Below are 14,293 nucleotides of genomic sequence, written 5' to 3'. Positions count from 1 at the left end.
AACCCCCCTACGATCGTAAACGCCGGCACCAGGAGGACTCCGGTTCCGAACCCAGCGACTACGAGGAGCAGAAGGAGGAGGAAGAAGCTCGGAAAGTCAAAAGCGGCATCCGCCAGCTTCGCCTCTTCAGCGCCGAGGAGTGCGCCAAGATCGAAGCTCGGATCGAGGACGTGGTGTCCCGGGCGGAGAAGGGGCTCTACAAGGAGCACACGGTGGATCGGGCGCCGCTGCGGAACAAGTATTTTTTCGGGGAGGGCTACACCTACGGGTCTCAGCTGCAGAGACGAGGCCCCGGCCAGGAGCGCCTGTACCCGCGGGGGGAGGTGGATGCCATCCCCGAGTGGGTGCACGACCTGGTGATCAGGAAGCTGGTGGAGCACCGGGTGATTCCGGAGGGCTTTGTGAACAGTGCCGTCATCAACGACTACCAGCCAGGGGGCTGCATTGTCTCCCACGTGGACCCCATCCATATCTTTGAGAGGCCCATCGTCTCCGTCTCCTTCTTCAGCGACTCGGCGCTCTGCTTCGGGTGTAAATTCCAGTTCAAGCCCATCAGGGTCTCGGAGCCCGTTCTCTTCCTGCCGGTGAAGAGGGGAAGCGTCACGGTGCTCAGGTAACTCGCCCGCGTTGCCGAGGCCTCCGTATAACGTGCCGAGGCTCGGTTGTGTAACGCTAATCACGAGGCGCGCGGATGCGCACCCCGACGGCGGCTCGGGCTTGAGCTCGCCCGCCTGTAGGCATGCAGGGTCTCGCTGCGGCGGAAGGGGGGTCCTGCTGCTGGGGTGAGTGGGGATTTGTCGTCTCTGCGGGGCTCCCGGCGAGTCCCAGTGGGAGCGTGGCCACTTGCAGAGCTGAGCTTTGCCGTAGGTCCCGTAAACGGTTAAAATAACGCATCGAGGCACAAAATGGATCCTTTTCCCCAGAGCGGAGCAGCTGGTTGGGACGGGGATCCTGAGTCTATTCTTAGCTTGGCCAGTGCCTCCCCAGCCTGACCTTAAGCGTGGAGAGGAGGTGTGAACAGCCTCGTCTTCCCAGTCTGTAAACTGGGAATGCTAAACCCTCTCCTGCCCGGCACCGGTGGGCCGACCAGAGCCTGGATTCCCTGTGGGACTGTCCCTCGGAAGCGCAGCGCTGGGTCACAGGCACAGGAAAGGACTTGACGTGCGTTCGTGGAAGCAGGGGAATGGCTGTGGAGGTGAAATGACCTGCCCAAGGTCACGCAGCCGGTCGGTAGTTAGAGCTGGGATTGGCACTGGGAAACGCCTGCTTCCTAATCCCCGCTGCCTCCCGGCACCGTACGCGCTGAGCGGGCAGGTGAGCGGGCCTGCGCAGGCCAGTGCGTACGGACCCAGCACTCTTGGGGAGGGCGGCTCGAAGCCCAGCGCCCAGGGCTGCCTGACTCAGTGAGCACCAGTCCCTCCCGTCCTGAAGGTCAGAGCGCTCCCTGCCAGGAGCAGGGATCGCCTGGACGCTGCCAGCAGCGCTCCGAGCTACCAACTTTATCCCGTTTGGGGTTGGTTTTTTTTTTTTTGGACTGGTGAAGGTCCAGGTTGGTTTTCAGGGCTCCCAGGCTGTAACACAATCCCGCTTTGGCTTGTAAAGTGATCGCCGCAGGGTTGGGGAAGGAATTTTTTTCTCCCCGCATCCATACGGCCTCGCAGCGTTGAGTAGGGCATCAATAATAAACGCCGAGATCTCGCGTAGCTTTTCTCTCGGAATAGCTGCCCCGACGTTAACTAATCCTCGCCGTACCCCCCGGCGTTAGGTAACTTCTCTGGATTAGCGAGGGATGAGGGAGGCTGCGGAGGGAAGTGGGAACGGTGCTGGGGACGTTTTCTCGTCTGGGGTGGGCAGAGATCAGGGTGATTTTGTGAAACAGGACCTGGAGGGACCCATCCTTTTATCGCAGAGCAAGCTCCGTTCCCGGGGATGGAAACAGCCGGGTGCGAGGCAGCCGCTTCACTCTCTTCTAGACACGAGGAGGGAAACTTTCTACCCTCATTTTCCTGCTGGTGATGCAAACCCCTGGGCTGCCGTTCCCTGAGGGGGGCTGGTGTAAATAGTTGTCCTTCCTTTTCAAGGCCAGAGGTCCTCTTTTTAAGGCCAGTGAGAGTTTTTTCCTGCTCAGCAGCATGCTGGCAGAGCTGTTTAATGCAGGATCTGGAGTCTCGGAGTCAAAGCTGCTAGGAAAGCTCGCGCAGCCTTACATCCAGAGGAGGATGAGGACTCTGCAGGGGAGGAGGGAGAGGTGCTTTTCTCCTCTCCAGCACCAGGGAATGATGTTTTCTTGTCCTAGATCCTCGCTCTTCCCCCAAAACTGCCGGGAAGAGGCAGCTGACTCAGGGCTCCCGGAATTGGAGCGGGGTGTCTCCCAGGCCTGTTTGGGTTGTTGGCCAGCCTCCCCCTGGGTGCCGTAATACGTTTATTAACGTGGCTGAAGCAATTGTACATATCAAATGAAGATACCCTTTTTTCCCCCCAACTGGAAGGGTTTGCTTTCTGTCACCCACCGTTCTGCTTTCCAGCAAATAATAGACTTCAAACCAGGGGTGATTTCAATTTCGGTACAGCAGTTAGCAGATACTTAGCACTCACTTAAGAGAGATTCTGCCAAGTGATTGGTCTGTGATGATATGATCCTGGCTGGATACAAGTTCCTCGGCAGATCTCCTCCTCTCCCCTCTAACCCCAGCAATTTGGGAGGAGCGGGGCAGGCTCTCAGGGGTGTATCTCTGAAATCCGTCCCTTGGTCATGTTTGAAGTCAACTCCCCAAACTTGGCTTTTTCTCCTCTCAGTAAACAGTTGCTGGAGGCAGTTGCCCTGGAGATAGGGAAACGGCGCAGATAGAAACATGCTTGTCATGTCTGTGATTCAAATACTGCTGGGTCAGTGGCTGCTGCTGGCATGCCGCCCTTCCAGGGAAGTCAGCATTACCTTGTGGGAATCCTGAGGCGCTCCCGATTTTGTAGCCGTCTTCCCGGTAAGGAGTTTGCGGAGGAGCTTTCCCCATGTCCCTCCCTTGGCTTTACTTGCCTGCAGTGAAGCAGGCTGTGGTGTTTGCAAACACTGAACCCGCCTCAAACTCAAACGGAATACCGGGAAGTGTTCACACCTGGAATGACAGGTTAGTGTTTAAAAGGTGGAAGGGAAATGCTCCTGTGCACGTGTGCCAGCAGGACAAAGGCTGAGCCACCCCGCAACCTGCTAATGAGCCCTTTGCTCTTCCAGCGAGGCACTTTTTCCTCTCACATCCGTGGTGAAGATTTGCCCCTGTAGGTTTACACATCTAGAAGACAACCTCCTCCAGTCCCCTCTTCCCCTGCCGCCCCCGGAAGCAGATGCTCCTGCAGGTTTGTCCTGCTGCCAGTCCCATGGAGCATCAGCTGCATGTTGGGGGCTGCTGGCTGGACCGGCTTGGTGGGTTTTCTTCTTTTTTTAGAAAGAATTTGATAAGCATCAATTGATAGAAGCAGTGTGGAGATGGAGGAATTCCCCCGTTCGTCCACGAAACACGTGCTTTGACAAATCCTGGAAGAAGGGGAGAGCTGTGGGGGTGTGGAGCCAGCCAGGGTGCGTGGTTCCAGCCGGACCCCTGCCCCATGCCCTGCTGTTGCAGGTAGCAAATCTCTGCAGCGAGCTGGCTTTTGTTGAACTTCCAGGTGTTGCGTCTCGGAACCGTGGCTGGAAATAGCGCAGCTGCAGTATGGGATGACCAAAGGGAACACTTCCCAAGTTCTGAGAGCTTCTATTCCGTATGGGTTTCCCTTTGCAGCTGGTGAGAGCACCAGGTCGTCTCCCTGCTGTTTGTTCCCGCAGTGGGAACGTCATGCTGTTTGTCTCTCCCGCTGTCTCGAGGCAAGCCTGTTGGTAGCATGGTTGGAGTCTCCGGAGGATGAACCTGCTTTCTTCCCAGCTGGAGGAATCTCCGCAGCTGCCTGGATTAGATGCTTTTCCAGAAAAGTCTGATCCCTCGGAACAGGCTGTTGGCGCAGAAAAAGTTCTGCGTGTGCCAGTGGTGATGAGGCGAATGGATTTGTTCAAGCTCTGCGTGAACTGGTCGATGCGGTGTCCGTGGTTTGTGGCGGCAGCTTTCCTGAACCACAAGTGAAGCCTCGAGCTGCTCCAACCCTGTGCTGGGCTGGCGCCTGAGGTCCCTCTGCCCGCGAGCCGGCCTGGCTGTCATCAAACCCTGGGAATATTTTGTGTTGGAGCCTCTGCAGAACTTCGGGGCCTCCTTTCGGGTGATGGCTGTGCAAAAAAAATACTTCCATCTCCATGTGAATCGGTTACGCTGTGGCTCAGCTGTAGCTCTGGGCTGAAAGAGGCTCAGGGAGGAATTGGGAGTATGAGATCCGACAGGTTACCTGGGAGTTGGGAGAGTGTGTGGATGGCATCTGCGCCTCCCCGTGTTCCTCTGGAAAAGGTTTCAGGCTGGAGACAGCGTGCTCGGGTGTCCTCGTGGGCAGCAAGCAGGTCAGGGCTTTCCTTGCCCCCTTCTCTCTCGCCTTGTCCTTTGGGTTTGTTCTCTGGGCAAGAAGGCTCTGGGTAAGGCCTCGATCACGTCACGGGTGTTTCATTCCGGCATCTGCCCCTTCATCCATCATCCGGACCTGGCAAGGCCGGGCAGTGGGTGAGAAGTTCACGCTGCATGAAGCAGAGTGAGTGTGACACAAGCAAATAATCCCGTTCTTCCATTTTTCTGCCTGTGTGAACCCCTGTGCTGGAGAGCCACGCAGCGTCGCTGTCGCTATAGGGCTCAAGGTGGGGTTTCCCACACCAGCGTGGCACTGGGGCAGACTGGTCCCCGTTAGGGCCTCGGACAGGGGTACCGGGGCTGTTGCTTTGGTGCTACCCGCGATCTCTGCCTGGCACCGCTCTGAGAGCGAGCTGCTTCCCGCCTGGGGAGCGCGGAGGAGTGGCCAGGCTCACGTCTCGGGGTGGGGAACGCAGGTCTGGGAGCAGAACTTTTCCCCCTGTTCAGGGTGTCGCTGAGGATGCGCCGAGTTGAGTGTTAATGGGGGTGATATTAATGAATTTGCTGGAGCTTGACATGGGGATTCCTGGAACATAACGGAGCATCCTCAGAAGCCCCTTTGCAGAATGCTGGCTTGTTCTGCGATGCTCCGGAGGACGGGGGGTTGGACACCAACTCGTTTTAACCGATCAGGTTTTAGGCTCTTAACTTTTCCCAAATCCATCTCGGAGAGGTGGGCGTTTCTCGGTGAGTGGGTGGGTTATCTAACCAGATACAGGAAACCCGGTCCCGTCCCCGGGGAGGACCGGTGTGTGCGTGATCTGTTCTCTGCTCTCAGCATCCCGAATAACCTGCAGCCCATGTCCCGCTGCTCGGGGGCTGCTGGCAGTAAAGCCCCATGGAGCGAGTGGGCTCGGGAGTTTCCGCTTCAGGTTAAACCGGCGTGGGGGGTGTGCTGGCTTTGCATGGTGTGAGCAGCCGTCAGCAGGGTCCCTTCAGACATTCCTGTCCTTGCTGGCGGCTCTGATGGCATTTACCTTCTCTTTTTCCCATACTGGGCTCTTTTGGACCAGACACTCTCCAAACAGCAGGTGGAGGGCAGGGCCACCTCGGTCCTTCTTGCTAGCGCCCACACGAGTGACAAGATGCTCTCCTGGCAGCATGGTCCCTGTGTCCAGGCTGGTGCCGTGGCTGCTGTCCACGGACCCGCTGCTGTCTCGTGTGCTGTGCCGGACCCCGGAGTTGTGCTGAAGCAGCCGCGAGAAAAAGGCTCCTGTGTGCTGCAGGTAGCCAGGGCCCTCGCTGGCCACGGCTTTCCTCCTGCCCGCAGGGAATGTGGGTTGGGGAGGCTCTCTCGTACCGTGGAATGCTCCTGTGGAGAGCTGCTCTGCGTGGCCATGTGCTGCTGGAGCCTGGTGTGGTTTTGGGCAGCCCGGGGCCTGTCCCGCCCGGTGGCAGGGAGGTTTTGGGAGCGTGACTTGGTTTGCAGGCCTGAATTTGAAGGTTACGCTGTGTCGTGTTGGGGTTGGGCTGTGCTGGGGGGGTGATGTTTGTGCCGTGGCTGAGGATGTGAGGCACAGGGAGAGGGTGCCGAGACCAGAGTGAGGGGGGTGGGACACCTGACTCACCGCTGCACCCCCTCCTCGACTAAGGAACCTTCTCTCTGACTCGGCACGCTTTCGTGTCTGGCTGTGCTGTGCCTCTCAGCCACGAGAGATGGTCTTTTCTTCGGGGACACATGTGAGAAGATGCTTTGGAGCAATGTGCTGATGTTTTTCCCGGTTGCTCTCTAATCTCTTGATCAGTGAATGGCCTGAATTTACACTCCATAAACTCATTTTCTACATGCTTTATCTCACAAAGTTGTGGCAGGTGGTGGTTGCCTCTGGTGTATGCTAAAAAATAGAGGACAAAAAAGGCCCCTGACCGTCCTCATTCTTTCCTGAAGTTTCTTCTTAGCTCCCGTGTGCCTGGGAATGGTGTTTGGCAGAGGAACTCCTGGTGGCAGTTGGGAAACGATTGGCCAAACTGAGTTGTCGGGCTGGCAAGTGCTTTCTGCTTCTGCCCGTCATCTTTCTCACCGCAGCTTTTTGTTTTCTGTTGTCAGTGGATATGCAGCCGATGAAATCACACACTGTATTCGACCACAGGACATCAAGGAGAGGAGAGCTGTCATCATCCTTCGGAAGTAAGTGTTGAAGCCCTCCGGACAGTAAGATAAACTCGGATGCGGCGCGATGTTTCCTAAGGTGCTTTTAAAGAAACGCTTCGGGACTGCCTTGCTTGTTAATTTGCTGGCTTGATGGCACATCCTGATTAGCTGTCACGCTGATGCTCACGCCTGTCTTGCCCTACCCGTCGCTCGGCTGGTGGAAGTAGACGGAACTCGTTAACTGCGGAGTTAATCGCTTCTTGGCTCCGTGCAGCGGTGCTGCAGTGTGATGCCTGGGTTTGCGAGCGCTGTTCGTGCCCGAGCACCTGCCCAACAGCCAGGATTTCAAACTCTGGGGTTTGGGCTGTGTATTCAGGTGTCGGATCATACGATACCCATATGTGTGAGTTACCTGGTCGGTCCTTTGAAGCTGATGCTTACGATGAAGAATCTCCTGTAAAGCAGATGAAGTTTTCATGGTAGCGTGGCTTTAATTTCCGGGGGAGGGAGAGGAAGACGCTGGCTTAGAAGGGAAACGGATGCAGTGAATTTAGTCATCGCTTTACAGAGCTTGTCCTTCGAGTCGGTGTTGGGAAGCCAAGCTCTGTAAGCTGTATCTTACACTGCTTGTTTTAGGGGATGCACTGTCCTGGTTGGCTGATGGCATTTCATCAGCCAATGTGTTCCTAAACTCCTCAGAAAAGAAAATTTAAAAAAAAACCCTAAGCTAGCTGCACCCCAAACTCCTCAGTATAACCTTGTTTTCTGCCCAGAAATGTCCTCTTGCATCAGTTCCTTCTACTAGACCAAAAAATGTGACTGCCACGTGTTGATTGTGCCTCAGAAGGTGTTAGCAGTAATTCCACTGCCAAGAAATCTTTTTGCAAGTGAAAACACATGTGATTTGAGTATCACACAATCACAGACTGGGTTGGGTTGGGAGGGACCTTAAAGCCCACCCAGTCCCACCCCCTGCCATGGGCAGGGACACCTTCCACCAGACCAGGTTGCTCCCAGCCTCATCCAGCCTGGCCTTGGACACTTCCAGGGATGGGGCATCCACAGCTTCTCTGGGCAACCTGTCTCAGTGCTCCCCACCCTCTCTGGGAAGAATTCCTTCCTGATATCTAATCTAAACCTCCCCACTTTCAATTTAAACCCATTACCCCTTGTCCTGTCGCTACAGGCCCTTGGAAGAAGTCCCCCCCACTTCCTTGTAGCCACCCACCCCAGGCACTGGAAGGTGCTATAAGGTCTCCCCGGAGCCTTCCCTTCTCCAAGCTGAACACCCCAACTCTCCCAGCCTGTCCCCACGGCAGAGGGGCTCCAGCCCTCAGAGCATCTCTGTGGCCTCCTCTGGACTCACTCCAACACCTCCGTGTCCTGATGTTGGGGGCCGCAGAGCTGGGTGCAGAACTGCAGGGGGTTCTCCCCGGAGCAGAGAGCTGAGTACCATAATCCCAGATGGAAGCGTGGCCACGAGGGCAGGGCTGCAGTTGTGGCTCAGGCTGGCGTAAGGCTAGCAGGCAAGTGGGCTAGATTCAGACTTGCTGAGCCTTCGGACAGCTTAGTTGGTTTCCAGACAAGCCTGGCAGCGCTGCGATGATTTGGCATGATGCCAGCCGAATGGAGTTGGACATCTGGTTAGAGACACCTGTGAAGTGAAGGCAGGGACAGCAGCAGCCCTGAGGCGTTAGCCAGGGAAAGCCAGCGCAGACCCAAGGCGGCAGGATGAGATGTGGCAGGCAGAAGAGTGGGGTCAGAGAAAGATTAGAACCAAACCACCCCGTAGTTGGCTACTGCCACGTGAGGTTTAAGGCGAGAGGGCTGCGATATGAGCTAAAATGCTGCGAGATTGCTGTTATTGGTTCCTGCAGCCAAAGCAAAGCAGTGTGAGTGCCGACAAGCACCCGTGGAGGGCATCTCCATATCCCGTCGCCGTGTTAGTCGCGCTTTGCGATAGGGAAGTTGCCTGTCCTGGGCTGCAGAGCAGTTCCTTCAAAGGCAGACTCTAAAGAAGCCAAAGCTGCCCAAAGCGGTGCAGATATCTAACGTACGTGTTTAAGCTGGCTCCACCTCTTGCTTTAGCCCGCCTCTGTGTGTTGAGTTGTGTCAGTTCAGCTGGACTGCCTGCAGAGCACAACTGGGCGAGCACCTCTCTGGCCTAGATGTGCCCGGCTGTTGATCACCGCTGAGCAGACGAGGCCTGTGAGCTGCTAGCAGGGCCGTAGTGGCGACGTTTGCTTGGCCATCCCTCTGTAGCCGCGTGTCCTTCTGCCTCCCCTGGATTTTAGGGGCCTGATTTGCTTAGTGTCGGAGCAGAAGCTTCTCTGCCCAGTCACACGCAGCCGGTGATGGGCTGACTGGGCTGGCAGGCTGCGTGAAACCACAACAGGGTTTTTCTCTTGAGCAAAGTGGAAACCCCCTGGTAATTATTTTCGTGTAATCTCCGCGGAGCTTAGCGGCCCTGGCGAATACCCGGCAATTGCCTGTTTGCCAAAGGGTGCGCTCTGATTGCTGCCAAATAGAGCTTATTAATTACTGCTTATCCCTGGTGAGGGCGGCTGTCTCCTCGCCGGGTCCCGTGTGCACACGCGGCAGGGCCGCCACGATGACCTTTGTCTGCGCTCGTGTCCCCACGGTGTGTATCAGCGCAGTGAATGCCCTTCCCTGGTCCCGCGTCACGCAACTCCGTGCAGTCTGAAACAGCGTGTTGTGCAACCAGGAAAGCGGCTAATTCCGCTGTTTTCCTGCTAGCACGAGAGGCTTGGGAGCAGCCAGCGGCCTTGTCAAACTCCTCTTCGTCTTTGTGGTGAGAATCAGCCTCTGGCTTTCCAGCAGGATCGGATCAGTTGGATTATACAGCAGAATAAACTTTGCTGCAGCTAGGAGCTGGGATATTCGGCTCAGGCTAGGCTGCCGTAGCCTACCGGGCCCCAGACGTGGGTCTGGAGCTGCTCTCGCCTCTGCTCGGAGCACGTGGTTCTGGGGACGGTTTTTGCTGGCAGCGGCGGGCGAACGCGGGCGTGCGAGCTGGAGAAGCGGCTGGGCTTTGCGGGGTGCTGGAGAGCGGCACGGTTACCGAGTGGGTCGTGAACACTTGAGTGCCGTAGTGCTTCCTGCATCTCTGAGTGCGGGATTGCAGGGAGTCAGTGAGGTTGGGAAGCGCTTTGAGAAAGAGGCTGTGGGGGGAGGAAGGATGCTCTTGGTATCTTGAGATGCTGAAAGAGGCAGTGTGGGAGGCGGGATAGAAATGACACCTATTGAAGTGGGTCTTGAAAGACATTTTCGAGGGCTTGCTGCCATTTGTAAGCACTTCCTTGTAAGCAGTTACACCAGGGAGTTACTCTCTTTAGCTCAAGCTTTGGTAGGCAATTTGCACTCCGTTTTAGCATAGCCTCTCCTCGTGCCTGCTCCTGCAGCTCGTACCTGCGTCGCTCTGTGGGCACACCGAGAGCGTGGCTGGTGTTTTGCCCTTGCAGGTTGTTGGGTTGTTGGTTTAATTGCAGGCCTCTCGCTGCTGTTACGTTTGAGAGGTATTTAAACCACCTAACTTTTCCAGGGCAGGCTCCGCAATGCCTTTGGTGTTGTAGCTGGACCGAGTCCAGGCCCGGAGCTGAGAACAGCTCAGGCTGACGGCATCGTGGACTAGTGTCCGCTCCAGCCTGGAAGCTGCCCGTGGAAGGGTTCCTCGTTTCTGGCACTCTGGGCACACTTGGGGTGCCGTGCCCAGCTTTGCGTGTGGCGGCCTGGCGTTGCCCTGGTTAACCGAAGAGGCTCTCCCTGATGGCAGAGAGGAAGCTTGGCCACTGGACATGCTTCCTAACGGGAGTTTAGGTTGAGGTTCTCCCGTGGAAATCTCCCTCGGGAGCCTGGAATTCAGCACCGGAGTGATTCTCCCCTTTCCTTCACCCAGACCCCTTTGGTATTCACCCCCTTATCCCAAGGAGGGAGACAGGCTGCAGCAACAATATCGGGGTGCTTTTCCTTCTGGGAGGTTGCTTGGATCCTCCTGGAACTGGCAGCTCTGGAGCAGCAGCATCACCTTTTAGTGTGTTTTGCCCATTCTCAGGCTTCGGTCTGTGACTTCAGCAGTGCTTGTAAGTTGAGACTGGTCACTGCTGGGCTTGAGATGGTGATAGCAGCCCGGTAAGATGCTGCGCCACGGTGTTTCCATTCCCGCTGCTCGGCCTGCTGCCTCCCTCCACGTGTGCCTGGCTGCAGTCGTGCCTGGGCCAGTGGCAGCTCTGGGATGAGCTGTGCTTGCTCGCCAGCGTAGCTTGAGCGTGTGCTGCGCCGCTGGAAGGGATGCGGTGCAGCTCCCGTTTGCTAAACCTCCTGACTCGTACTTTGACTCTTCATGCCTCTTAGTCAAGCTGAGAAACGCCTGAGCCCACGAGATCGTGAGGGAGTAGGGAGTTTCCAGATGGAAGCAGTCATTACTGTTGTAGGTGATGATGAATTTTGAGGGGCATCTCCCAGGTGGCTTAACTGGAGCTGCGAGTTATTGACCGACTCACTGTGATTCCATGGGATTTCACAGAGGCTCCAACGCCTCTGCTCTGGTAACTGGGATTGCAGCGAGCCCAGCACCGCTTGCGTTCGCCTCGTTGCTACGTGCGTCCATAAGCCCTCCTCTTCCCTGTAACCGAGACAGCAAAGGCCAAAGCTGAAGCTGCGAGTGCCAGAAAGGTGCAGCTTGTTTTGCTGTGGAGTGTAATAATCCTGACTCTCTTCCTGAGCTGCGTGGCTGGGAATGAGGGTCCTGCTTCACCTGTTTCCCTCTAGAAACTCCTTGCAAATTCTCTTCTCTTTAAACATTTGCAGAACAAGACTAGATGCACCTCGATTGGAAACAAAATCCCTGAGTAGCTCTGTGTTACCACCAGGTTATAACTCTGACCGTCTAGCGGGAAGCAACCGGGACCAGATCCTGAAACCCAAGCGGTCCCATCGCAAAGCGGATCCCGATGCTGCTCACAGGTAGGATGAGCTCTCCTAAGGGCGATGGTTTGGATGGTGTGTCTGGGGTTGCTTTGACAGGGGAGGCTGCCCAGCACACGCCTGAAAACACCCAAGTCTGCACCTCCTGGGTGCTTTCTGTGGCATCGAGATGTGTTTGATCAGAACGAGGTTCTTTCCACGCTCCTCCTAGGCTTGTGGAGGCTAAGCTCTGGCTCTAAGCAGCTTACATTGTTTATCCCGTGAGTGGCATAATGAAGAAGCAATAGATTTGGCTGGCTCCTGATAACGCAGTCATTCAGAACAATAGTTTCCCTGCAGCTAATTATTTTTGACCTCTATTGCCAAGCAACCTGTGCAGCTGTGTTATACGGTATTATGAAAGCAGTCTTGGGAGAGAACGGGAGGTTTTGCTATCTGGGAAAGGTGAAGGACTTCTTGGGAAGCTTCTCAGGCTAGTTTTGGTTCCGGAGCTGCATGTGTATATTTTTGTGTGGGTAACCAGACTGTGTGAACGCGTAAGCCTGACCTTCAGGGGGTGGAAACTCCTCGCTGAGGTTTCAGACAGCTTGAGTTCTGCAGCAAGGCTTCCCCTAAACACCACCCTGCTCTGTGGGACGTACTGATAGCCGGGGTGATAGCCCGGTAGCAGATAATCTGCCAGCTGTCGCACAACGTTTCGGGTGTTTTCCAATTCCAAAGCTCCCCGAGGATTGAGACAGCGTTCTCTGCGTGTTGTGTAAAGTCCAAAAGGTGGCTCGGTCCCATGTTTCAACCTGTCCTGGAGGGAGGAGGGTGGGGATGGCTAGTGTACGAGCCGTGTTCATTCACCTGGGCTGACAGGGAAGGCGGGTCGGCAGAGGAGCTGGCCTGCGAACGGAATCTTGCTCCCAGTGTGCAGCGGGCTGGTGTAGAGGAGCGATCACGCAGGACAAATCTGCAGCTCCGTGAGATGTTTTTCAGCCTGATGTGACCTTATCGGGGTGAGGTGGCTTACACAGACTCCTGCAGCAGATGCTTTTCTCTTCCTTTGGCCTCAAAAACTCCAGCAAAGCGTAGGTGAATAGCGTGGGTATCGCACCGTGGTACCTCTCAGAGGAACTCGGCAGTTACTCGTAGGATACAGGAGGTGATCGGTGCAGCCCACCAGCCCAGCGCTACTACGAAGCGATGGCAGGCGAGGGCAGGGGCAGCTTTGCAGAAATAATTACACTCTGCTAATGCTGGAGAGGACAAAGGAGCTTGGAGCTGTGGTTTGATCCTGCCCCACACGCAGCCCAGCAGCTTGGGAAGGAGCTCGGCTCTGTGCTGCGAGTCCTGCTGCGGGAGACAGACCCCTCTGCCCGAGGAATGTTTTTTGGGGCCACAAGCTGCACTTAAAAAGAGGTGCCTGTGCTGTTTGGAAGTGTTCCTGGTGGAGACAGAGACCAAAACTTGCCCTGGGAAGGGGAAAGACTTGCACTGTCGACCGCAGCCTCCGCATGGGCGGCAGCGTGGTGATCTGTTCCTGCTCTGCTGGGAAAGCAATGTGGACAGAGTCAGTCGTATCCCTGAAAGCATGCAAAACTGCAGATAGTGTCCGCACCAGGAACGCCCGAATCCTGTCATGGGTGTGCTCTCACCCCCTCTTTCTCCCTCTCTCTCCGTAGGCCACGGATTCTCGAAATGGATAAAGAGGAGAACAGGCGCTCAGTCCTCTTACCAAAACATAGGAGACGGAGCAACTTCAGCTCCGAGAACTATTGGCGAAGGTCTTACGAGTACACGGAGGACTGTGACGAGGAAGAGGAGGATGGCAGCCCAGCCAGGAAAGTGAAAATGAGGCGTCACTGAGGATTGCACTTTCCAGGCTCATGGAGCTGATGAGATTGGCCTCCAGTCTGTGAAAACTTTCTCCTCCCTCTGGCTATCTTCCATCTAGCTTCAATTTTGGTTTTTCCTTTCAGGCTGAAGAGTAAACAGGAAAGATCTAGCAATTTGGTTTTATGAATGGAGGAATGCTGAGATTGTACGTAAGGATGGAACGTGTCCAGCGCACGCGGTGTCCTGAGTCATGGGTCAGACGGGCATCTCTCCCTTAGGAAGCAGATAAAAGTTATGCCAGGCTGTCTGTTGGGATTTCTTTTGAAAACACCAAAAAAGTTTAACTGTTTTGTTGCGCAAGGTTCAAGAATTGTATTTTTTGGGGTTGGTTTTGGTTGGGTGGTTTTGGTTTGGTTTTTTTTTTTTTTTGCTTTAACTTTTCTTCCTTTCCAAATGTTCTAAATATGATGTTTGACCCCAGGAGCTGACGCTCTCTGGTGGCCTCGTGTTCCGTGCTTCACCAAAGGGCTCCTTGGCCCGCTCTTACCTAGTTGTTGTTGGGTTTGTTCGCAGGGCGCCCTGCAGTAACTGGGAGTTTGGAAGGTTTGCAGACCCCTCTTACTGCAGTTGATTTCAAAGGGTTTAGGACGTTTTTGTTGCACTTTAGTACCAGTTTTAAACGCCGTAGGTTTCCTTTCCAAGTCCCTTTTCCCAAGCCAGCGTGGGCTCGCAGCCTTGTCCCTGCGCTGCCCTCTCCGAGAAGAATGTACTAGAGCTCTGGTTTCTCAATGCTGGTCTGAGCAGGGGTGTGTTTTGGTTGAGGAGGAAGGAAATGGGGTTGGCTGCGCCGAGGCTGGTCCGTGTTGGAGCTCCGGCGCTGCCGAGTGATCGCATTGAGTAC

The 14,293-nt window shown here is 55.5% G+C and overlaps 1 protein-coding gene across 1 annotated transcript; it reads left to right on the top strand.

Annotated features, from left to right (window-relative positions):
* Positions 1–5: 5 nt before the first annotated feature.
* ALKBH5 (AlkB family member 5, RNA demethylase) lies at positions 6–13,761 on the top strand (the record flags this gene model as incomplete). Its single annotated transcript, XM_010153746.1, has 4 exons — positions 6–613; positions 6,583–6,663; positions 11,455–11,610; positions 13,239–13,761. Coding segments are annotated over 4 exons (1,029 nt in total), but the record flags the coding sequence as incomplete, so codon positions are not given.
* Positions 13,762–14,293: the final 532 nt, after the last annotated feature.

Source organism: Eurypyga helias, unplaced genomic scaffold (assembly GCF_000690775.1).
Source record: "Eurypyga helias isolate BGI_N326 unplaced genomic scaffold, ASM69077v1 scaffold39226, whole genome shotgun sequence".
NCBI lineage: Eukaryota > Metazoa > Chordata > Aves > Eurypygiformes > Eurypygidae > Eurypyga > Eurypyga helias.
Note: the sequence above shows the minus strand (reverse complement) of the source record. Positions and strands in the feature narration are given on the sequence as shown.